Raw genomic sequence first — 25,735 nt, 5'->3', positions numbered from 1 at the left:
AAACCGCATTAATTTGGTTTGGTTTGGTTCGGATTTTTTTTAAAAGCCAACTGAATCAAACCAAATCGCACGATTTTTTTCTCTTGCGGTTCGGATGATTTTTTCGTCAAAACCGCCCAAACCGCACCGCGAACACCCCTTATGATGGTTATCTATAAGAAACCAAAACTTGACCCCACATTTTATATTTTTTATTTATAATTATTTTTATTTAAGTTACCATTAATTTAATTATTTTAATTAAAATGCATAAAATATTATTTTTTAAAATATTAATTATTAAAGTTGCAATTTTTTTAAATTAAATTTTACCTAAAAAAGTTGTAAATAATAATAATAAATATATTTTATTATAAAATTAAAAATGATACAAAATTCACAACAATAATACTTAAAAAATTACATTTTCATAGGAATATAAAATAATACATGACAATAGGCAACATATTACATTTTAACATGAATACAAAATAAGACAAACTAACTTTCATTATTATCATGACCAAATCTCTCTAAAATATGCTCCACCAAGTCTGCTCGAAGTTGGCGATGATTTTGCCTTTGATGAACATGTGTTATCCTTTCAAATAATATTGTCAAGTTGGAATCAGGACCAATAAATACTTTAGTTGTGGAAAAATTATTATCAATGTGGTTGTAATTAGGGATGGCAAAAAAACCCATACCCACGGGTATCCGCGGATAAAATCCATCACGGGCACGGGTTTGATAGCTTAACGGGTATCCACGGGTATTATAAACGGATATTTAGTTACCCGTTTACTTACGGATACAGATACGGATTTGATGGTATCCATATCCGCGGGTATCCATATCCGTTAATAGTGATTAAAATTACTTAAATATCCTTTTAAAATTAGTATGCTTGAATATATTTTTAACATCAATTAGTATACTTAAATATTCTTTTAACATTTTCTCACATTCTAAATCAATATTCATTATAAGATGCTTTTGAATTAATATAGTAAATGTATAACACATACTTTTCTATTAATAAAAAGATAAATTTTCTATTCAATATATAAAAAATTAGTAAATTTCAATTAAAAACGTATCCATGGGTATCCATAAATACCCGCGGATATTTAAAATTTCACGGGTATCCACCCGGCAGATATCCACACGGGTATGGAGCGGATATGGATATCACTTTTATTAAACGGATGGGTAACGGAAGGCTAGTATCCGTACCCATGGGTATCCATTGCCATCCCTAGTTGTAATCAAAATTACCAGCATATGTGTCTCACTCATCTTCCACAATCATGTTATGTAAAAATTAGCCGTTGTAAAATTATATATGTATCATATTGCATATATTTACAACATCTAGATTTTGATTACGACCTCAAGAGAAGCTAGTTTTTACAACAGCCAGATTTACAACGACTAATTTTTTACAACGACTGGTTTAACAACAGCTAGTTTACAACGACCATTTTTACATAACTAATTTGAAACATAAATACAAAATTAAAATAACAATCATTTAGAACAAAATTACAATAATATGAAATGCATATTCAAACCTAAACAACAACAATAATAATAATAATAATAATAATAATAATAATAATAATAATAATAATAATAATAATAATAATAATAATAATAATAATAATAATAATAATACACCTAACTTCTCTTGAAGTACTTCTCCTTGATACTTTGACAAATTTCTTCATACTTTTGGTGTTGCTCGTCATCCATTGCTGATTAGTCCTTCATGAGAATTTCATACAACACGGGTATGCTCTCTGCCAACTTTGCTTCAGCTATTTTACCATAGATAGCTAATTTATTTTCTGAGGCATTTTCCATGCCAGTCAAATCCACTATGGGTGTTATAGATGGAGATGCTTTTCCCCTGCTCTTCCTTTTTGCCGCCTTTTGTGTTGTTGGACGGTCGACATGAGTTGCACTGTTGTATTATGAATAATATATGGGATTTTCTGGATTTGATGTCGATGAATATGTCCCGGTAGAGGATATCTTTGATCTCTTTGAAAAGCTACTCATTTCTCCCATTTAGGTTCATCCTTCAACAACCTCCATGCGTGCTCCATTTGTGAAACGTTGATGACACACTTGTACAAATTTTTTACGTGCCTCATCTATGACTTATGTCTCAGACTGTCCACTTTTCTTGCAAGCAACAACTAGTTTGCAGCTGACGCAAAACCATTGACAATATTAATTCAATAGATGCCACCAAGATTTGAGTGCAGACCACTCTCTCGCTATAAGTGATCCACGATAGTTGTTAGAGCCATTTTTATTCTACCCCAAAAATTATCTACTTTTTGGTCAACTTCGACAATTGAATCTTTGGAAATGTTAAGCCATGTCTGAATAAGTAATTTATCTTCTTCTTCTAAGAACTTGAGACACTGTTTTTGTTGGGTTAAACGTTTTTCTTCTTCTATCGCAAAAGTAATATTTTCTAGACCATCCTGAGTGGAGTTGACTAACACTTGAGAATTTGTAGTGGACCTAATTGGTGATTCTGATTTAACGTTAGGAGACTCTGCAACATCGTTGGTACCCATTGAATGCGTATATTGGCTAGTGAAGTTTGTTGGCGGTGGTTCAAACATAAAAGATTAGGGATATTGAGAATTGTTGTCGGTAGAGAATGGTGGTGATTGAAACATAAAAGGTTGAGGATTTTGAGAACCGTCACCAATAGGAGGCGATGGTCGTGGACACATTTGAAAATTTTGAGAACTATCATCGGTGGGAGTTTGTAAATAATTATAATAAGGATTCCATTGGTTGGGATCCATTTGATAAATTATATATGATTGAAAATTAAAAAGAAGAAACGATTAGAAGGTAAAATTGTGTGTAAAAATATACAAGTTACTACTATACTCCCTCAATTCCTTAATATAAGCAAAATTTAATTTTTTAGATTCATTGAATAAAATAATATATCTAGTTTATATATAGTCTAAATACATTATTTATTGAATGAATTTAAAAAATCAAATTTGCTTGTAAAAGACAATAGAAGATGTAGTATTTATAGAAAGGTAAAAACTGTTAATGTAACTGTTATAATTTTGACAAAATACATATAAGTTGAATTATAACTGTTGGAGTATTATGAATATTTTAATAATATAAAATAATAATTATAACCGTTGAAATTTAATAGTGTATGTTGTTTATATAACTGCCGAAAACTAATTGTTAGTTCACCTACTCCATGTCATTTTTATTCTAATGCAAGTAGTTTACACCTACCGTTATCTATAAACAATTTACTAAAGATTCTCTAAGGTGATAAAGGTCTTGGTTGCTTAACTATTAGTCCACTTGTCTCATAATAAGTGTCTCATTTGTATTTTTTTCTATGTCTTAAAATAAATGTCTTTTTAGAATACCAATAGAATATTTATTATTTTTTCCACAGCTATTTTCCTATTTATTAACTTTCACGTTTTCCAACTACTCACTACCTATAATAAATAAATATATTTTAGTAAATAATATTAATTTTATCGTTAAAACTAACGCATCTAATCATTTTCTTAAAAACCGCACATTGCTTAAATAAAACACTTATTATGAGATGGAAAGAGTATTTAAATGCAACTTTAAGCTATATTTTCTAGAAAATTTCAAAACCAACCCCATGAATTTCTTACACACCACAAGAATTTCTATTTTTTCCCCCAGCTTCCGTAGATGGATCTCCGGAAGCACCCCATATTTTGAAAAAAATTGATTTCTTCCGTAGATGCATCAACGGAAGCGTACAAAATCAAGGAAATCATATTTAAACACACCTTTTTTCAATTTAAAAATACTTCCGTAGATGCATCTACGGAAGGTGGTGAAAACAAAGTGTTATGTAGATGCATTTACGGAACAGTCTTCTGCTATTTTTTGAATTCATTTAATTATTTAAAAACTCCATTTTTTAAACACACACATTTTTTAACTCAGAACTACATATAAAGACAACAATAAATAGACCAATAAAAATACAATATATAAATAATGCCGGTCAAATACATAATCCAAATACATAGTCGAGTACATCATCAAATACATAAACAAATCAAATATAAATACATCATCCAAAAAAAACTATTGAGTATGCCGTGTAGCATCCTACGTACCATCCTGCCCATGTCCTCCACCTCCGTCACCGCCTCCGAGTCCACTAAGGGCTCTGCTGGCTCTACCCTTGACGTCAAGTGTCCCACGGGTCCTGACTCGATGTCGACGGTACAAAAATGTACTCTCTGCCAACCTGATCATATCATCCAGCACACGCCTATGAGCAGTCCCCTCAGAGAATAAACCCTCTACAATGGCTCCGAGGCCCTTGTCAGCTATCTGACGACATAGAGGAAGAAGATCCTGAGTGTGGTCCAATTGAGCCTGATGAGCACGGAGAATCTCCTTGTTGGCAGGTATGGGCGGACCTCCCTTGACAGCTGGAAGCATGTAGGGGTGTGAGACTCTGTAGTACCAGGAGATGTATCCCTCGGCACAGCTCCAGTCATGCTCTGATGGCGTCGCCCGTGCCTCCTCAGGGACCATATGATGCTCCCAGTTTGCAAAGACCTCCTCTAACTGCATGCAGGTCATGGCGATAGGAGCTGAGACAGTAGGATCGCGAGGTATCGTCTACTCATATCCAAACTGCCGCAAGATTGTAGAACCTCGGGGGATCTCTGCTCTGAAATTTTATAAAAAATTTAAACGGTCATTAATAATCAAGGTGAGAGCTGAAGAAAATAAATATGTAACTATCAAATAAAACTTGCATCTCCATTCCATATACATCTCGCAGCATGATCAACATATCCAGTAAGCAAAGAGGCGTCTACGGGCCCATTGGGGTACCAAACGGGCTCTGGCCCCCGCACTGGATCATCCTTGTGTACCTCCGGAGGTGGCCTGGCAGAAGAAGTACTGCCCCGACGAAGTCTGCGCGAGAGCAATGACAACTCTAACGTAGAAGTACCCTCAGGATCATTCCGAGGTCTCCGTGATGGAGTAATAGACATAGATGGAGTGGGCCTGACTGATGCAGGTGAACGAATGGGCCCGGCTGGAGCGGGTGATGGAGTGGACCTGGCTGATGTAGGTGAACGAATGAGCTCGGCTGGAGCGGGTGATGAAGTGGACCTAACTGATGCAGGTGAAGGAATGGGCCCGACTGAAGCAGGTGAAGGAATGAGCCCGACTGAAGCAGGTGTGTCAGATGTAGAAGGTGGGTCAGGTACAACCGCAACTCCATCGGTCACCTGATATACTGTACGCAACGTCCGTTCTCGCCGAACAGATGCGTGTTGTTCTGTCCTACCATGAATGTCTCTGTTCGGACAGTGAGTTATGATGTCTGCATTATTATACAAAAACGGTCGAGTTAGAAACTGCGTATTTACTGAAAGCCGAGAACGCAACAATGACGTCTTCTCCACTGTTCAATCATTCAAAAACACCATTTTTTGTCTTGATCGTCAATTTTAAACCTAAAACAGTACCTACATTGTCTATAAACACTATTTCTAAACCTATCCAATCAATTATACACCTAAATATCGAATTCTAATTCGATTTCACAACTACTCTAAAATAACTCGAAATATTGAAAACTTTCCGATTAAATAGATATTTGAAGTTGATGGAATGCGTTGGAAGTTGATATTGATTATGTCGGTCGAACTCGAGCGAAATAAATGCATTGTAGGAGATGTTTGTTTTTTGGGGTTGAGAGAGAATTTGTGTTTGAAGAAGAGAAAACTGAAGAATGGGGAGGGGAATGGTCTGACGCGAAGAATAACATCAAACTCCTCCGTAGATGGATCCACAGAATGCTTCCGTAGATGGATCCACGGAATGCTTCCGTAGGTGCATCTACGGAACAGAGTAAACTTAAACAAAAAAGGGTGCTTCCGGAGATCCATCTACGGAAGCACGGGAACAAATTTGTCAATTCGGTGGTGCGTCTAATGATATGAGGTGGGGTAGAAATTTTCATTTTCTATCAAAGTATATTAGTAGTAATATATTTTGGCACATTTTTCTTGGATTTATTAAAATAAATATATTTGACAATTGAAAATTCTTATTAATAAAAATCATAAAAAGTAGTAGAAGAAAATAATAGAAATGTGAAAAATGGTTTATGGAAAGAAAACAAAAAGGACAAGAAATTATTAGGACGAAAAGGGCAATGATGGTAAATAAATAGCCCAAGATGTAGAGTTAGGCGTGAAATGAAATGTAAAGTTTGGGGGTGAGTATTGCAGAAGATTTGCACTGCATTGCTTTGCTTGTAGTTGGTTAAACACTGCTTCTTATTATAATTTGTTGAGGCGGTGATGATGATGAAGGATGGTTATGGCGAGGCGTTCATGACGCAGCCACTACTTGTCTTTCTCTCTGAGCCTTTTTTGATGCCATTTTTGCATTTCAACTTTTCGAGTGAGGTTTTGACGAGTTTTTCACTCTCATTTCCAATGATCCATACTCAATGTGTGAGAGATACACTCTCTACTACACACACCATCACCACCACCACCACCAACAACAATAACAACATAACCTCTCTTTCTCTTTCTCTCTCTATCTACTTCATAATCATCATCAATAATCATGTTCATAACCTTCTTTCTCTCTTCTTCTTTTCGGAGGCCGTGATGATGATGCATGGATAATCAGATCGGACATTGTTAGTGAAGAACAAAAGAGACCTCTCATGGCGAGGCGACCGCAGTCGCAGCCATGCTCTTCTTCACTCTCTTCTCTGAAAATACAAATCTATTTCTATCTGAGCCTCCTATTTTTCTATAACACCCCCACACTCTCGCTATTTCATTTCCTTAGTTATTATTTTAGTTTCTACTAGCATTAACTTTTCTGCTATGTTTCTGTATTCGGATTGAGAGACTGTGATAGATTAGGGTTTGAGTCTCTCTCATGTTTCACTTCGTCTCTTTCTTTTCAGGTGCTACCAACCTAAACATAACATGCTGAAGAAATAGGATATTGATTCTGTTCATAAAATGTAAACAGGGTAAGTTCATTTCCATGTGAAATATGTTGCTGCTTCTTGACCTAGCTTTTGGCTATACCAGTTTTTCTTTCCATCGCTTTTAAAACTTGGATACCATTTGAGCTGACTATTGAAGAATATTTAAATTGCTTTGCATGTACTTGATTGAACACTATGGCCGTGATGATGGAGGGTTGTGTGGCGAGGCGTTTTTGATGCAGCCACCACTTTTCTCTCTTTCTGAGCCGTTTTTATGTCCGATTGAATTGCGATTTTGTGAGGCTTTGATGAGTTTGTCACTCACATTGCTAATGATCAGTATGTAGGTCTCTAGTACACTCACCATCACCACCATCCCCAACATAACCTCACTCTCTTTCTATTTCTCTATGCTTCATTTTCATCATCATCATCATCACATTACTTTCTTTCTTTCTTCTTCCTTTTGGATATAACGAGGCAGTGATGATGTGTGGATAATCAGAGTGGACATTGTCATCGATGAACAAAAGAGACCTCTCATGGCGAGGCGACTCCGACTTGCAGTCGCAGCCATGCTCTTTTCTCTGAAAATACTAATCTATTTCTATCTGAGCCTCCTATTTTTCTTCAACATCCCCACACTCTCACGTTTCCTTGTTGATAGTTTCTAGCATTAACTATTCCCTCACTTCTATTTAGGCTTTTTAAATACTTCTATAACAATTTCGTGCCATTTCTTCATAATGTTGTTTCTGTTTTGTTTAAGTCTGGAATGAGAGACTGAGATAGATTAGTGTTTAAATCTGTCTATGAATTCTGTATAATTTTCTCTCTTGTTTATCATCTCGTCTCTTTTCAGGTGATACTAACCAAACCACAAGATGCTAAACAAATAGGGTACGTTTATTTTCCTCTCATGTCATTTACCACACTATGTTCATTTCCATGTAGATTTCATATTAAATTTCATGTTGTAGGCTATCAAACTTTTGCCAAAGTATCATTGCACTTTAGTTTTAAATTCAAAGTGTGACCAAATTTTTGCTCTAACTACAAATACCACTCCTTGAACTACTAACATTTGGAAAATAATATCAAACAGCTTGAAATTGGTAACATATGATTTCTATAGTATCTTGCCAAATATATATTGATGCTTGTAAATTGTGAACAAATTGGTCAACAAAGTTAGTGAAGATACAAGTGTATCAACATGGATTCAATCTGGTTATACTGTCAATTACAATTTACAACATATGCTTCCCAAGGCTTTTGCTCATTACTGTGAATCCATTTAATTTCTGCTAGATGTATTTATATGTTAAGTTAGTCTGTCATTGCTGCATATTCTGAGTAAATATGGTTCCGACAACAAAGAATGTACAAGTTATCTCTAGTTTATCTTGTATTGCTTTTATTTATGTATTCTGCTAAAAGTGTTCTTTTCAGAATCAGGATACCACTGGATATCATCATGGATGATTATATTCTTTCAAAAGATCCACTTCAGATTCAACTTTGGAGTTGCCAACTTACCTAAATAGGTTTTTATCAATCTTCAAAATGAGAAGAGCCTAAAGGTACATCAAATTGATTAACATATCTATATCCATGGCAAAGAGATATATTCATAATCAAGTTAAAACTTTGTCATTCTTTAACATAAGGTGTTGCAGCCTTGTTTTGCTATAGTTTTCATGGTCAAGAACTGTTTCTTCCTGTTTGTTGGGTATTGAATTGAATGAGGCAGTGATGATGGATGGTTCTGGCGAGGCGTTTCTATCATGTTGATGCAGCCAGCTATCTCTCCTTTCTGAGCCTCCCTTTGCAATTATGCATTATTTTGTGAGGCTATGATGGTCTCAGATAACTGTCTGTTTCTGAGTTTCTCTCATTGCCAATGATCACTCCTACATCTCCTCACTCTCACACTGTGAACAACAACAACAACAACATAACTTGTTTCTCATTCTCTCACTCTCTCTCACTCTCTCTCTCTCTCTGCTTCCTTGGCTTCTTCATCATCTTCAAATTCAACTCAACCTTCTCTTATGCTTTTCTTCTTCTTCTTTTGGATATAAGAGGCAATGATGATGTTTCATGCAACGGCGTGTTTCAGATCAGACACTGAGTGAAGAACAAAAGAGATGTCTCATGGCGAGGCGACTCCGTCTCTCAGTGGGTGACAGACGCTTGCAGTCGCAGCCATGGATCTTCACCCTTTTCTGACAGTACATCTCCAACTGAGCCTCTTTTTTTCAAACCCTTATTTACCCGTCCCTATGCAATTGCATGTTATTTATGCTTCTTACTCTTACTTTTACTTTCGTTTCTCTTCTTCTTTCTTTTATGGCACTTCCCACACCTAGTTTTTAAGTTTCAATTCCAGCATTAACTTTTCCCCAATTCTCAATCTGCCCCTTTGTGCTTTTTTAACTCTGTAATAATTTTGGGCCAATTCTTCATAATGTTTTTTCGTTTTATTTCTAAGTCCGGAATGAGAGTGAGATAGATTAGGGTTTGAGAATGTCTGTGTAAATCAATGATATGCAGACAAAAGGTTCTTGAAGGATGAGTTCTGTATAACACACTCTCTCTCTCTCCCTCTCTCACTCTGATTATTTGACCTTATCTCTTTCTTTTTCAGGTGGTGCATTGAAAAACCAAGATGCCAATATATAAAGATGGTAAACAAATAGGATATTGTTTCTCTTCAAGAAATGTAAATGGGGTACACCTCTTTTTGTCTCATCTTTTTTCACCATACCGAGTTAATTACTGTCAAGCCAAGTAACTTTTGTTAGATTTATTTAACTTTTCACTGAAGCTGACTGTTGAAATTTATTTAACTTTCTCTGAAGCTGACTGGTGAAAATTGAGTCACGCAACTCTTTTATACACTCTCCTACTACTAATTCTAAATATAAAACTTGGTCTGTCATTGCTGCAGGTTCAGAATAAATATTGTTCCGGCAACTAAGAATGTTCAAGTTATCCCTAGTTTATCTTTTTTCACTTTTAGGCGTGTAATACGCAAAAAGTGCTCTATTCAGCACACTGCTGCATACCATATTGGATTATGTTGTTCCTTCTTGACCTAATTTTTTGCAATACCTGTTTTCTTTTCCATTACTTTTGGGTTTGATCTTTCAGAAGATCCATGACAAATTGATTATCATCTTAATACCCATGGCAAGGAGATAGGTCCTAAATCAACTGAAAACTTTGTAAAAATCTTTAATACAAGGTGATGATGGGAAAAGGTTGTTTGTTGAACTGTTTCTTCTTGTTTGTTGGGTGTTGGTTTGAATGAGGCAGTGATGATGGATGGCTCTGGCGAGGCGTTTCTATCATGTTGATTGTTGACGCAGTCAGCCATCTCTCTTTCTGAGCCTCTCCATTGGCAACTACTTGTTAACTTGTGAGGCTTTGCTGCTCTTGGTGATCACTTTTTTGGTCTCTGAGATGCTTTCATTGCCAATGATTATTCATACTTCTGTCCCCTCTCTACACACAACAACCAAACACACAAACCCTTCATGATCTTCAATCTTTCTTCTTCTCTTTTGGAATATAACAAGGCAGTGATGATATTTCACGCAACTGATTCAGACATTGTGAGCGAAGAAAAAGACGTGTACTGGAAAGGCGACTCTGTGTCTGTGGGTCCTTCCTTAGGTGCCTGTAGTTGCAGCCATGCTCGTCCTCCTCCTCTCCGCTCTCTTATCTGATGAACCACCTAATCTGAGCCTTGTATTCTTCAAAACCCCCTCTCTTCGGCTTTTCCCCTTATTGTAGCTCAATTTTTCTATCTAGAAAATAAGTAAATTTGTTTTCAATGTGCAGTCCAGTATTCTCAAATAGCGGCTAAAGTGGGGCTATATCACTACAACACAGCAGAATTTGAGCCAACTGCTATTGTTTGCAAACTGCAATATGTTGTCAAATTGTACAACTAACAGAATTTGATTAAACTGCTATTTTCCATTATCCCTGATTGGCAAAATGGTTTCATTCATCTCACCCCTATGCATTTATTCTAACACCTAATATTGTTTCCTTTGCTTACTTGTTTTTTTCTTTTTGGTACTTGTCCCCCTTTTATTGGAGTTTTCTGCCTTAGTCCTCCAAAATTCTCCATTTGGCACTTCCATTCATATCTTTGCTTTTTAATAATTCTAATATTTTTGTCATTTCTTGACAATGTTTTTCCTGTTTTGTTTGAGTCAGGAGTGAGGCTGAGATAGATTATGGCGAGAGTCTGTCTGGTTTCCGTGTGAACCAGTGATGAATATGGACAGAGAAAAGGCTCTTGAAGAATGAATGTTGTTCTCATAATCACCCACCTTTAACAGTTTAACCAATACAAATTACATCCCATTTTTTTAACTTCATCTCTTATTTTTCAGGTGTTACAAACAAAGTACAAGATTTCAATATATAACAAAGCTAAAAAATATGAAGTTGATTGTGTTGAAGAAAAGGGCTCTAAATTAAGACTACACACCAGACCAAGAGGCTCTAAATTATGACTACACACCAGACCAAGAGGCTCTAAATTAAGACCAGGTCCTCCTTCTAAGGGAATTTCATTTCAGTAATTAAAAAACAAAAAATATATAAAAGAAAGGAGGGGGAAATGATTTATTGAAGGTAAACAAAAAGGCCGAAGAAATTGTTATGACGAAAAGGGAAAAGATTGTGAATAGCCCAAAATGTAGAGGTGTTGTTGAGGACAGGTAATTAGGGTGAAATGAAATGTCGATTTGAGGAAAGCTAGATAGCCAATTGCGAAAGAAGAGGCGGAATATAGAGAAAGAAAGGAAACATGTGAAACGGGAATGCTTTAGCAGACGGTAAGTATTGAAGAAAATTTTCATTGCATTGCACTCAGTTGAATACAGCTGCTTCTTGTTTGTTGGGTCTTATTGAATCGAATGAGGCAGTGATGACGGAAGGATGGTTGTGTGGCGAGGTGTTTTTGACGCAGCCACCACTATCCATCTCTTTTTCTGAGCCTTTTTAGTTGCATTGGAAGTTTGTGTTTGTTTGCGAGGCTTTAGGTTTCTCTCATTGCCAATATTCATTTTTATTTCACTTCTCTCTACAACAGCAATGACCAAGCCTTATCTCACTTAGGCGGATAGGCTACATGGATCAAATTATGCCATAATGTTCTATCAAAGACCGTATTTCTATCTAAATTGTTATTCTTGAGATCTTTCCTAATACATCACACAACAACAACAAAACCTGGCTCACTTTCCCTTTCTCTCTCTTCTTCTCTAAGGAGGCAGTGATGATGTTTCATGAAAGTATGGATAATCAGATCAGACATTGTGGGTGAAGAACAAAAGAGCCGTGTCATGGCGAGGTGACTCCATTTATTACAAAGTGAAGGACGCTCACAGTCGCAGCCATGATCCTCTTTACCCTCTTTTCTGACAATGCACCTCTATCTGAGTCTCCTATTCTTCAACACCCCTACACCTTTACTTGTCCCTCTGCTATGCATGTTTTCTACACCTCTTATTCTTTCCTCACATTGTTTTTATGTTATTTCTCTTAGATACTTTCCCCTTTTATTTTTTGGGTTTCTAGTCTAGCATTAACTATTCACCCGAGTTCTCAATCTGCCACTTAAGTTTTTTAATTCTGTAATACTTTTGTGCCAATTCTTCATAATGTTTTTTTGTTTTGTTTTGTTTGAGTGCAGGATTGAGAGACTGAAATAGATTAGGGATTGAATTTGTCTGGTTTTAGTGTGAATCAATAATATTCAGATACAAAAGTCTCTTCAAGGATAGATTCTGTATAACTTTCGCTTGTTTTTCACCTCATCTCTTTCTTTTCAGGTGATACAATAAAAAACACAAGATGCCAATATCTCAGGATGCTAAACAAATAGGATATTGATTCTGTTCAAGAAATGTAAATGAGGTACATTTCTTTTTCTCTCATTTCATTCACCAAACCAATTTCATTGCCATGCAGATTTTCATATTCAATTCTCAATGCTGTAGACGCTCAAACTCTTGCAAAAGTAGTCGTGCATTTCGCATTAGTCTTAAAGTGCGGTCAGATTTTTGCTCTTCAGAGCTATAGTACTTAACTCCAAATTTCTGCTCTTCTCAGCTATACTTTACTCCTCAAACTAGATATAGCACACATTGAACTTAATACTCGATTTAGAAAACACCGAACAGATTAAAGGTTAAAAGTAATTACTTGTGACTTTTTTTAAATGGAAAACTAGTATCCGGTCACATATGTTGACACTTGTAAATCGTGAGCAATTTAGCCAACCAAGTTGCTAGAGATGCAAGTGTCACAACTTGGATTCTTTCTGGTTTTACTGCCACAACAATAACAAGTAACAACTTTCCAAGGCCGTTGCTCATTACTGTTAGGCCAAAGAGTAATCTGCAAAACGTGTTCTATTCAGAATACTAATGCACACCATCATGGATAAACATGTTCCTTCTTTGCCTAGCTTTTGCATATAACTGATTTCTATTCCAGTATTTTTGATCGTAGTCTTTCCAAAGATCCATAGCAAAGAAAGAGAATGATTCGTAATCAACTCGGGAAGTGCCTAAAGGTACAACAAATTGATTAACATATTCATTCCATGGCAAAGAGATGGATTCTATGTCAACTGAAAACTTTGTAAGTGTTTATTACTAAGTGTTGCAGCATTATTTGGTTGAGAACTAACACAGATTAGGAAAGGTTTGCCTGGTTGAACTCTTTCTTCTGGTTTGTTGGATATAGAATTGACTGAGAGTCTGAGACAGTGATGATAGATGGATGGTTCTGGCGAGGCGTTTCTATCATATTGATGCAGTCAGCCATCTCTCTCTTTCTGAGCCTCACCATTTACATCTACTCATTGATTTGTGAGACTTTACTGCTCTCAGAGATGACTATGGCTGTCTCTGAGTTGCTCTCATTGCCGAAGACCATTCAAACTTATGTCCTCTCTTTCTACACACAACAACAATGACAACAATCTTTCTCTTATCTCTTCACACTCAACAATGATCTTCTATCTTTCTTCTTCTTTGGGATATAACAAGGCTGTGATGATATTTCATGCAACTGATATAGACATCAAGTGTGAAGATAAGAACCATGTGCTGGCGAGGTGACTCTGTCTGTGGGTCCTTCCATAGACACACGTAGTCGCAGCCATGCTCACACTCCTCCTTCACATTGGCAAAACACCTCAATCTGAGCCTTGTGTTCCTCCCGAACCCGTAAGGGCTGTAAAAATCACTACATTTCAACGTTTTCAGTCCAGTGTCAGTCAAATAAAAGCTGTAACTAGTGGCACAAGAGAACTACTACACAGCAGAATTTGAGCAAACTCCTATCGTTAGTGTTCCAATAGAACCACCATAGGCATGGCAGAATTTTAGCAAACCACTATTTTCAACGACCCGCTTGCTTACTTATTTCTCGTTAACGTCCCTGTTCTCCCCTTGAGTTTCCAGCATTATTTTTCAGCCATTTCTTGCCAAATACACAGAGAAAGGAGGAGGCTTTTGATGAATGAATGTTATCAGAATCACTCACCTCTAACAACACCACTATAGATTTCTTGTATTTATTACTTTGTTGAATTTTGTTTAACTCGTTTTTCATCCCATCTCTTACTTTTCAGGTGTTAATGAAGTAAAACACGATATCCCAATGTGTAAAGAAGCTAAACAAATAGGAAATCGATCTGTCGAAGCGATAGGGTACATTATTCTCTTGTCTCATTGACTACGCATCAAATCAAGTCCATTATTTAGAAGAATCATCAAGCCAAATAACAATAACTAAGTTCTAGTGTTTGCTCTTAAATTCGAGATTCTCTACAATCAAGTCCATTATTTAGTGCAAGCTGTCTTGGGAGGTTGATCAGAGTCAGAAACCTGGTCCCCAAATTTCTTTTGTTGTAAATTGTAAATAAGTAGAAATTGTTTGCCAGAAATTGCTGTTTCTTTATATATGTTGAGTAATGAATTTCATTGTTACCTAGTTGATCAGAAAAACCGAAATTTATATTCTCATTCACTTCCATTGCCCATATATACTTAGCGTGGTTGTAAAATGTTTCTTTTATAAGTAATATGAGGGAATATTCCATGAAGAATATTTCCATGATTTATTTATTTTTAACAAGAATGTTATTATGTTTGTATCTTATAATATGCAATGCCTCTATAACTTATTGAAATATGACATTTTGTCTATTTATAATTGATGCAAGATGAGTCACTCACACATTTGAATTCAACAATATCTCTAAAGGGCGAATCTTTCATATCATATCCTATACTTGCATGACCCTTACTACACTATCATTAATGTGCTCTTTCATTGTAAGGATCCAACACCAGTGTTTTGTCATGCACTCGAGTTCTCAGGTTTCTGAGATGCATCATAAAATCAATGTGATCTTTCATTAACTCCACATTTGTAAGAACTCATTCTCATTGGCTGTGAGATGGATTTTATAAGGCTCACAAAATAGAGAAAGGCTTTCAACTGAGGTAAAAGGGAAAGACAGATGAGTAGAATGGATTCCTCTTCCATGTCTCTTGTTTAAATTTCTTTTGGATTAAACATAGCCTAACACAAGACAATAAATTACAAGCAAGTAACAATATCTTATCAAAATCTAGCTTTATTTTATGAATAACTGGTGGCAAAAGAAAAACAAAACTAAAAAAGGTGCATTACAATACAAGTGCATCTTTAAGCAACATATGTTTGGTGTGTCCTTAAATGCTACCAATAACAGATGCATCATTATTAATACTACTATTATAGACTACAGTTACAATATCATAACAGATGCACATCGAAGTAACTAGGAGGAGTCTTCCTTGCTTGCAACCTCCAAGCCATTACCTGCAAATACTTCCTATTAGTTTAACCAAGTCGTTCACAGACAATAATAACAATGGCAAAGTTTAGTAATATAAGACAATTGTTACTTAGTCATACCATCAGGGTCAAAGAAGAACACTTGTTTGATTTTGCCATCAGGCAGAGATTTCTCAAAAGTCTCAATACCCTTGTCCTGCATCAAACAAACAAACAAACACATGCATGCTTCCACTCAGTTTACAAAAATTTCACATTATTTTATCACAAACTGCTCAATTTCCAATACACAAAGTTCATTGTGAATAACACAAATAAATAAAGAAAAGAGAAACCTTGAGAGTGTGGATAAAGGATTGCAAATTGGGGACAGAGAAGCAGAGATGATGGCCTCTAGGAAGATGGGAAGGGTCTTTAACGGGAGAAGCGGCACTCCACGGACCCTCAGGAAGATTGTTAGATGGATTACGCTCGATGAGATGAAGATAAAGTGAAGATGATGGAAGACGTAGCCATACAACCTTAAACTCTGCAAACTTGGGACTTTCTACTTCCTCGAATCCAAAAATCTGACCATAAAAATTCAAAACACATAATCTAAGTTTGTATACTTTTGATTGAGAATTGAAGAGAAACATACAAACCTCTTGGTAGAATTTGGCGAGGCGGTTAATGTCGGTGGATTCTCGAGATATGTGATTCAGACTCACTCCTTCTCCTGTCATTTTTCGATTCACCCTTCTACAGATTTCTAATTGCAAATGTGTCTTCTATTCAAACTCACTATTTATCTATGAAAATGAAGAGAGTTATGAATTTTTATGTTTAAAAAATATTATTAATAATTATTAAAATTTTAAATATTTGTCCCATTTATAAAGGTGGTCCATCTTATAACTCAGTTTGTAATTAATGTGAATATTTTGAGAATAAATATTCAGTTTACTCTGTTTTTACTTTTATATATATATATATATATATATATATATATATATATATATATATATATATATATATATATATATATATATATATATATATATATATATATATATAGGACGTATCATATGAGAATGACATTTTTATGTGAGAATATGAGAATGGATCTGAACCATTGAATTTTAAAATAAATGGTAGAGATTTTGTGTCATTATTTTTTTCTCTTTCCTCAATTATTAAAATAAATGATGTAGGAGAGAGAAAAAAATAATGACACAAAATCTCCACCATTTATTTTATATATATATATATAGGGGACGACTCAAGTGAAAACACTTGGTTATTATAAGAAATGAGAACAATGAATCACGACCATTAGATTTGATTTTAATGGACTGGATTGGTTTCTCTTTCTGGGTTGATTTAAAATAAATATTAAGGATCATGGAAAGAGAAACCAATCTAGTCCATTAAAATCAAATCTAATGGTCGTGATTCATTGTTCTCATTTCTTATAATAACCAAGTGTTCTCACTTGAGTCGTCCCCATATATATATATATATATATATATATATATATATATATATATATATATATATATATATATATATATTCTTCAAAGAATATTTCATCTTATAATTGTGTTTCACATTGCAGATTGCTAATACTCCATCCACTAATGCTACAAAAATAATCCCTTGTTTGAAATGGACATTCACATTTTAAGAATGTTGTATACTTACGTTTCATCTTGTTTTTGTAGTGTTTAGACGTACCCTTTATTTCACATTTCAACAAAAGAATTAGATTTCTATCTTTAAAATAATAATTGTGAATCCCAACTTTGCTCCTTCACCTCTAACCCGTGTCAACAACTATTTTTTGAAGCAATTCTTCTAACTTCAGGTGGAAATCAATATTATACACATCAGGAGGTACGATGCCAATTTTCATAATGATGCCTTAAGGTATAATGTCAACTTTTACATCAACAACATGAACATCAACAAGAGATTCACACGGGACATCTATATTTGAAACTACACAAACTGTTTTAATTTTAAAACAAAATTGTTTTAGGAATTTTTCATTTGTTTAGATTGTAAAAGTCAAGCTCGCATCACATATATGTTTAAATCCTACAATCTAAAATAAACCAACACAAAATGAGTAACGTAAATGGAACAAAAATGTTATAACATAAAATGAACATGGTTTGAGAAATTTATCCGCACATTTTTATAAATAAAGAGTTTTTGATTTAGGGTGTTACAAATATCCTTGCAGTATTCATGAAGGGTCTTCATAAGACAAGATATATCTTCATACCTTCTTCGAAGTCCAACACTATAAAATCTATAGGAAATAAGAATTTGTCAATTTTGATCATAACATCTTTAACTATTCCCACTAACTTCCTGGATGTTTTGTTAGTTATTAGTAATGTTGTCATGGTTGATTCTATTTGGAGGTCACTGATATTTTGCACTACCATCAGTGATATTAGGTTTACACTTGCACCCAAGTCTATGAGTACATTTCCAACTTTTGTATCACTTATAGAAATAGGCAATACAACTACATCAGAATATGCTTTCTTTGGTGGTGGAGTTTGTTAGATTTCCACGAAACTTTTCTCCGGCTTCGTTTCCTCGAGTTCTTCTGCTTCTTGATCTTTAGAAGCAATAACTTTTTCATATTTGTTAGTAAAAACTGAATGGAAATTTTCTTTTGGTCTTTGTTTGTGCATTGACATTAAACTCTCCTTTGTTGTTTTTTTTTTCTTTTTCCGGAGGTGATAAAATTTGAAAATTTCTTCACCCACCTCCCAACCTTCTTGGCCACCTCCAGTGAATTTACCACAATACCCCTTGTTTCGGAAGTTCATTTCCGAAACTGTACTTTTTTTCTTGAAAAAGGTGTTTTCGGAAATGAACTTCCGAAAACGTGTTTTTTTTAATATAAAATATTGGTTTCGGAGATGCATCTCCGAAATAAAGTGACATTTTCAGAAAATGTGGTGTTTCGGAAGTTCATCTCCGGACGCACCCCCCTTGGAGAATTCGGAAATGCACTTCCGAAAATAGGTCTGGACAGAATAAAATGAAAAACAACAACAATTCACTTTATTTAATCGGGTGAAGATTACAACGATAATATTACATAAAATTTAAGTTACATATTGTTGAACACGGGTAGGTGGGGATGAGAGAGTGGTGGGGAGAAAAAAAGACTTCCAACGAAAATTAAAGTTTCAATTCGCTTTATTTAATCGGGTGAAGATTACAACGATAATATTACCATCTTAGTTTTTGGAAGTGGTAACCCGGGCCGGAACATATGACGGAGGAGGTGGATGTCCGGAGGAAGAAGAACCGGAGGTACGTCCACCGCGACACAAAGGAGCCAATCAATGTAAGCTATAGTTTATCATTATCATCAGGGGACGTCATTACAAAAAATTGGGAAAAAAATCTTATTATTTTTAATCTTGATTTTTTAGAAATGACGTCCCCAGATGATAATGATAAACTATAGCTTACATTGATTGGCTCCTTTGTGTCGCGGTGGACGTACCTCCGGTTCTTCTTCCTCCGGACATCCACCTCCTCCGTCATATGATCCAGCCCCGGTTACCACTTCCAAAAACTAAGATGATAAATCCAATACAAAAACATTATTCGATACAATCCGAAATCAGAACAAAACAAGACACGTCAAACAAAACAAAAACATGTTATTCTGCCCGACGAGCGTTACAAAATACACATCAAACAAAATAAAAACACGTTATTCTTCTCGACGAGCGAACTCCTCCGAATGAAGATAATTATACCAATCTTCATCCCACTCATTATCAGAACCATCAGCGTTGATCACGCCTGAAGGCTGAGCCTGCGCGTCCGAGCCATGGACTCCCAGGGGACGAGAAGCAGAACCAGTCAAAAGCTTCTTCTTCTCCTTCACCTCCTTCACCTCCTTCACCTCTTTCACCTCTTTCACCTCCTTCTTTGAAGAACTCTTTCTTCCCTTAGCGCCCTCTTTAGAAGACGCAGTCCTGCGTGCTTGTTGGTTGTCTGACATGTTCCTGTAAACAGTTGAAATCGATTAATATGCGAGACAAAATAAAAAACAAAAAAATTTGAACTTCTGATATATTTCGGAAGTTCATTTCCGAAAACTGGGATGGAGGTGTTTTCGGAAATGAACTTCCGAAACACCCCTGCGATGCAATTTTCTGCAACTTCCATGCCAGACCCCTAAATCAACCTTCAAACCAAATCAAAATGCTTCTAAACAACCTAAATACTACTAACAACCTAGCCATATATCATTTATGTAATTAAAACCCTAAATAACATGCATTTGAATAATAGATCTAAAAATTTCAAAACTTACAAAGTGTTAGGATTGAGGGCTTTTGAATGTTGTTTAGCAGTGTGATTGGAGCCTTGATGCAGATTTGGAATTCCGTTTGCACAAATTTTCGCCTCTGCCACTTTTTGTTTTGATTTAGGGTAAATGATTGGGGGAGGGGGAGTGTTTTGATAAATCTGCAGAAATCGCAGTATTTCGGAAGTGAACTTCCGAAATAATTGTTTCGGAAATGAACTTCCGAAGTAAGTCAATTTTTTTAAAAAAACACGCTTTCGGAAATGAACTTCCGAAGCAGGGGTAGTTTTGGTTTTTCGCAGGAGGTGACCACCCATAGGGAGGTGGGTAAAGAAATTTGACAAAATTTGGTGTTGATACAGTTGTCTATTTGAAGGACTTGCTTATTATCTCCATCATTGATTGAAATTGTTGTTCATTTAGAAGCCTCGTGAAATTGTTGGTTGCCAAAATAGTTGATTTCATCAATTGGAGGGCAAAATCTAGTAGGTTGATCTCCTCTACATAGCTCATAGAATACGGTCTACCTTTAGTTGGGTGTCTAGTGTATTTCTTTCAATTGTTGCGGGAGCTTTGACAACTATATTGTCAACTCATTTCATGTTTGTGTCAACAACTTTTTGTTGTTGCTAACATTGCATCATTAGTGTTTAACTTTATGATTCTTGTTTTTCTTATGGCAAGGTTCCTATTATACTTACCTTGATGATTATTGAGTATCATTCATTCAATTATTGAAATTGCATCCTCTAGGCTTTTGCTATTGGAGAACCCCCAACAGTAGCATCTAGCAACAACTTCGATTATTGTTATAATCCATTTATGAAGATATGTATTTGGGTGAGATCATCGAAACCGAGGTTTGGTCATCTCCTTAGCATGAATTTGTATCTCTACTAAACTTCATATAATTTTTTTTTGCACATATGAAGAATACAACAATTGTTGTTTTAGCTTCCATGAAACTGTTATAAGGAAATAACCTTTTAAGGAACTACTTCTCCAGTGTATTCCAGCTGATCATCAATTGTGTTGATCAAAGTACCATTTCTTGGCTTTGTCAATAAATGAGTGTGGGAATAGCCTCATGAATATTGCCTCTTCTTTGACTCATGGAGCTCCGAGTGCGTCAAATAGCTTGTAATTTTTTTGTGAGTTGTGTATATGAATCTTCATGATCTAATCCTGCAAAAAAGTTAGCATAAAGAATTCACAATAATCCTATTTCTATCTTAGCTTGGCGGGTATTCCTTTGCGATCTAGCTATATGAGCTAGTTGTCTTGGACTATTGTGGTACAACATATACCACCACCATTGTTCTTGTTTCCATTATTTCCAATTGTCGGAGAGCAAAAAATATTCGAGACATGCTCGAAAACAATGAAGTCGCCATCAAATTTTATTTAAATAGGGAAAATATTGATAAAACCCCATTTACAAAATGCTTTTTGAAACCAAATTTTAGATTCGGGAATTGATTATGCGCAAGGAAGGTATTAACACCCTACGACATTCATTTAAGAAAAGATGTTGTTAACCTCTATATTGATTTTCTCCGAATCATCAAACATGAAATATAATATATTTACAAGCAAAAGAAAAAAAAAGTATTTATTATTTGGCTTGAAAGATATGGCTTTTCCTCTTACGTATCTTCTAGTGCAATGAAAAATTCAAAGCTACGTGATTCTTAGTAGAAAACATTTGTGTGTTGGTTGATTTTAAATAAAAGAATTTGATCCCGTTAAATTAGAAAAGCTTTGTTTGTTGGTTGGTACAAGTTATTTTTTTAGAAGGAAGACAAATGTGAGAACAAATAAGTTGTGCAACTTGTGTCTGAAAGCTTGAGGATAAAAGGGATGTTCATCCAATTAGTCCCTTTTTAATCCAATTTTGTTTATGAAAATAAAAGCCTTAAAACGAAAAAAATGTAATTTTTTAAAGGAAGACAATGTAAGAGCAAATAAGTTATACAATTTGTGTCCAAACATTCGAGGAGAAAAAACATGTTCATCTAATTAATCCTCTTTTAATTCAATTTTGTTTATAAATGAAAAGACTTAAAACGAATCGGGTTGTAATCTTTAAAGGAAGACAAGTGTAAGAACAAATAAGTTATGCAACTTGTGTTCGAACACTCGAGGATAAAAAAGATGTTCCTTCATTTAGTCCATTTTTAATCCAATAAAAGGGTGAAACTCAAATCGATCAAATACTAATTTTTAAAGAAAGACAAATGTAAGAACAAACAAGTTATACAACTTGTGTTCATAGACTTGAGGATAAAAAATATGTTAATCTGATTAATCATTTTTAAATCTAATTTTGTTTATAAAAGAAAATGTTTAAAATAAATTGAGTTGTAAAAGGACAAGTGTAAGAACAAATAAGTTGTAAATAAGTTGTGTAAAAATATATAGGAAATATAGTTAAGTATATAATATAGGATTAATGACTTTGGAGGGAGTATAGTTAAGAGGATATAGTTAAGTATATAATAATAGGATTAATGACTTTTTAGGCTTTGACAAACATACACTATATATAGTTAATAAAAGGCACAATCAATACATTTCTAACAACTGTTTCTCCTCCAACTCATTCATGTCAAAATTCCGAACATTTCGGGCACACTCCACATCCATGCATATATACACACCACCTCTCATTTCTCTCTCATTCTTTGTGTGTTGTCCAAACAACACACACTGAGACACAGAGAGAGACATAAACAAAGGTTGTTTTCATGGATTCCATCAATAGGAATAACCATAGAGAAATAAAATCACTTTCCATGATTCGGTTACAAGAGAATATCATTTTGCTTCTCTCACATTGGTATGCTCTTCAAATGGCCATTAAGAACCAATGGGGTGGTTGTGATTCCATCCACAAATCACATGAACTTGCTTCTAATTTATTCTCATGGCTCTCCAAATCCAATGGTTAGGTTATTGATTAATATTTATGTTTTTGTTTTTCAATTTCAATTTCAATTTTTATTAATCAATATTTATTTATTTTACTATTTGTAATTTTATTTTTATTAATTTCAGAACCAATTTGTGTTGAAGATTTAGAAAATATACTCCATGAATTTATGTTGCTTACATTCAATACAGAGATAGAAGATGGTAGCATTGAACAGGTATATACACATGCATTAGATAGATTTCCTCTCACATGTTCCATTTCTAACTTAACTACTTAAACTATTCCTTAATATTTTATGTTATTATTTTAATTAACATTTTTTTGAATTCTACTAATGATTTATAGTGATGTTAATTACAAGGTAGCCGAACAATTGATAGCTATCCATGAAGATTGCTTGTTACGTCACTCATGTTAATTAATGTATTTATGAAGGAAGCTTAGTCAGAAAATAATTAACCTTTCATTAAGGCTGTTCTGGTAAGATACATTAGTCTACCTTAGTCTGATGTTCTCTTCCTCTCTTATTTTATAGTCTTGTTCAGTTATAAAAAAAGGAGAAAAGCAAATTCTTAAACAAATTCCTTCTTTTATTTGTATGGCTAGCTCTTTGATCTACTTAATATACCTTTGAGTTTCCTAGAGCAGAGAAATTGAATATATATATATATATATATATATATATATATATATATATATATATATATATATATATATATATATATATATATATATATATATATATATATATATATATATATATAATGAAAAAAATATTCACTAATAATGAAATATATTTTTATATTGTCAACCAATCACGGACGTGTATTCCGCCAAATCATGCTTTTAATTTTAAAATACTGATATAACATGGTTGATACTATAATTTTATTGGAAAATGGTATAAAACTAATTTACACTGAAAGTGCACACTTACACCCAACATTCAACATTTCATTCATTTATAAGTAATGTGAGACTTAACTACACACTTACACCCAACATTCTCTCCCACAAGTGTAATTCCATCACATCCCTATAACAGGATTCAACAATAGATCCACCTCCCGCTCTCCTACCAAGCTAGACTATGACTCTGATATCATTTGTCAGGGAGTTCAGAAAAGTCGAGAGCAACAACGAGCGTCCAATGCTCCAAGACCACAAAAGAGGGAGACACCACATCTCCAACAAAAACCTTAAGGTATCAGATATATAGATCCTCTCTATTATCAATGCAACATTCCACTCCTTCATAGGCGATGTGAGACTTAACTATTCATACTTAGTCCGAGGAATTCGAGAGCACAATAGGCACCCAATGTTCAAGGACTACAAGAGAGGGAGATACCACATCTCCCTCCAAAATCTTAAGGGATTAAGTATATGGGTCTTATCTCTTATAAATTCAACATTCTATTCATTTATAATCAATATGAGACTTAAACACTTACACTTGCACCGGCCTTAAAAATTAAAAAAAAAATTTGCAAGAGAAAAAACTTATTAGACTAAAAGATTCTTCACTTCACAAATTAAGATGGATTTAATGACATTAGGATGAACTAGAAAATACTTCATCTTTAAAAAGTGTTCATTTTCTAAGTGAGACCCATTTTGTCTAGAAAATTTTCACTTTTCTATACAAGCTATATAATTTCATTCAAAACAAAACTTTGTCATGGAATTGATATTCTTCAAAGAGAAAAAAATGAGGTGCATGGAAGACATGAAGAAAGAAACTTATAAAAGACAATTTGAGTTTGAATCATCAATCTTGAATGCAATCTTATCTCAAATTCATCTCTTTATAAATCTACCGTTAGTATGAATAACTAAATTCTCTGTGTAATGAGATTAAGTATAGTTAACATGAATCTCTTTGTAACTCATTTTAGTTTAATACTGTATTATTTATCTTCATGTTTTACTTTTATTTTGTATTAGGTTTAACGAGTTTCTTCGGGGCCTAAAGCACGTTTTATTACGAGGCCTTAAAAAGATAAAACTAAATTACAGTTTTGCTCATCTTATTTTGGCTAACTCACGAAACTAGCCTCTCTATTTATTTTTAAACAATTTGAATCCCTCATACCCATTTTTCGTCCAAAAATCGTTGATGTGTACTATTTTTAGATATGTGACATACTTTATTGATTTGGTAAAAGATAGGTTAATTATTTATTGCATTGCGACGATGTTTTCTTTCTTCAATTATCTTCTCCGACGGTCTTCTTCATCTTCTTTCTCTCACAACACGTTTGTACGTTTTCTTTGTTCTCTTACAATGCTTTCTATATTCTCTCTCACATCACGTTTGTTTGTTTTCTTGCTCTCTTACAATGTTTTCTATATTCTCTCTCACTCAAAAAATAAGCCACGTTACAAGGTTAGAATCTAAAACATGGATGATCTAAGCCCTTCATTTTAACCAATTAATTTAAGCAATTGCATAATAATAATTTGTCATATCATATATTTAGTTATTTTTACTTTTTAGGTTTTTTTTTTAAAAAAATTGAAGCCTAAAGATCTAACTTGGGTCATTTGACATTGACAT

The 25,735-nt window shown here is 34.4% G+C and overlaps 2 protein-coding genes and 1 long non-coding RNA gene across 10 annotated transcripts; 2 read left to right on the top strand and 1 right to left on the bottom strand.

Annotated features, from left to right (window-relative positions):
- Positions 1-6,256: 6,256 nt before the first annotated feature.
- On the top strand, positions 6,257-15,069 carry LOC131652603 (uncharacterized). Of its 4 annotated transcripts, none has more exons than XR_009298743.1 (9): positions 6,257-7,066; positions 7,887-7,924; positions 8,477-8,607; positions 9,675-9,758; positions 11,258-11,352; positions 11,437-11,883; positions 12,883-12,967; positions 13,565-13,696; positions 14,694-15,069. It is a non-coding gene; the product is annotated as an uncharacterized LOC131652603 (long non-coding RNA). The 4 variants fall into 4 exon arrangements; XR_009298742.1 differs by having other exon boundaries at positions 13,550-13,696; XR_009298741.1 differs by lacking the exon at positions 13,565-13,696.
- Positions 15,070-15,688: 619 nt separating this feature from the next.
- On the bottom strand, positions 15,689-16,700 carry LOC131652602 (glyoxylase I 4). Its single transcript, XM_058922509.1, has 4 exons — positions 16,552-16,700; positions 16,243-16,476; positions 16,028-16,103; positions 15,689-15,931 (listed from the first exon to the last, which is right to left on the bottom strand). The coding sequence occupies exons 1-4, from the start codon at positions 16,630-16,632 to the stop codon at positions 15,891-15,893; spliced, it is 432 nt and encodes a 143-aa protein (XP_058778492.1). The 5' UTR covers positions 16,633-16,700; the 3' UTR covers positions 15,689-15,890.
- A 6,212-nt stretch (positions 16,701-22,912) lies between these two features.
- LOC131647149 (uncharacterized) lies at positions 22,913-24,461 on the top strand. Of its 5 annotated transcripts, none has more exons than XR_009297749.1 (4): positions 22,913-23,186; positions 23,298-23,389; positions 23,537-23,655; positions 24,221-24,461. XR_009297749.1 is itself a non-coding variant. In XM_058917061.1 (3 exons), exons 1-3 carry the CDS (start codon positions 22,988-22,990, stop codon positions 23,550-23,552), a joined length of 303 nt encoding a protein of 100 aa, XP_058773044.1. In that variant the 5' UTR covers positions 22,913-22,987; the 3' UTR covers positions 23,553-23,803. The 5 variants fall into 5 exon arrangements, 3 of the variants coding, with proteins under 3 accessions (XP_058773044.1, XP_058773046.1, XP_058773043.1); XR_009297750.1 differs by having other exon boundaries at positions 24,289-24,456; XM_058917061.1 differs by lacking the exon at positions 24,221-24,461 and having other exon boundaries at positions 23,541-23,803.
- Positions 24,462-25,735: the final 1,274 nt, after the last annotated feature.

The sequence above is a fragment of the Vicia villosa genome, linkage group LG2 (assembly GCF_029867415.1).
Source record: "Vicia villosa cultivar HV-30 ecotype Madison, WI linkage group LG2, Vvil1.0, whole genome shotgun sequence".
Classification (NCBI taxonomy): Eukaryota; Viridiplantae; Streptophyta; class Magnoliopsida; order Fabales; family Fabaceae; genus Vicia; species Vicia villosa.
Note: the sequence above shows the minus strand (reverse complement) of the source record. Positions and strands in the feature narration are given on the sequence as shown.

Bases quoted from the DNA above. Each gene is read 5' to 3' on its own strand.
- LOC131652602 (XM_058922509.1), bottom strand. From the start codon at position 16,632: ATGACAGGAGAAGGAGTGAGTCTGAATCACATATCTCGAGAATCCACC. The intron at 16,477-16,551 runs GTTTGTATGTTT...TTTTATGGTCAG, and splicing joins TCGCCAAATTCTACCAAGAG to ATTTTTGGATTCGAGGAAGT. The intron at 16,104-16,242 runs GTTTCTCTTTTC...TGTTTGATGCAG, and splicing joins CCTTTATCCACACTCTCAAG to GACAAGGGTATTGAGACTTT.
- LOC131647149 (XM_058917060.1), top strand. From the start codon at position 22,988: ATGGATTCCATCAATAGGAATAACCATAGAGAAATAAAATCACTTTCC. The intron at 23,187-23,297 runs GTTAGGTTATTG...TATTAATTTCAG, and splicing joins ATGGCTCTCCAAATCCAATG to AACCAATTTGTGTTGAAGAT. The intron at 23,390-23,536 runs GTATATACACAT...GTTAATTACAAG, and splicing joins AAGATGGTAGCATTGAACAG to GTAGCCGAACAATTGATAGC.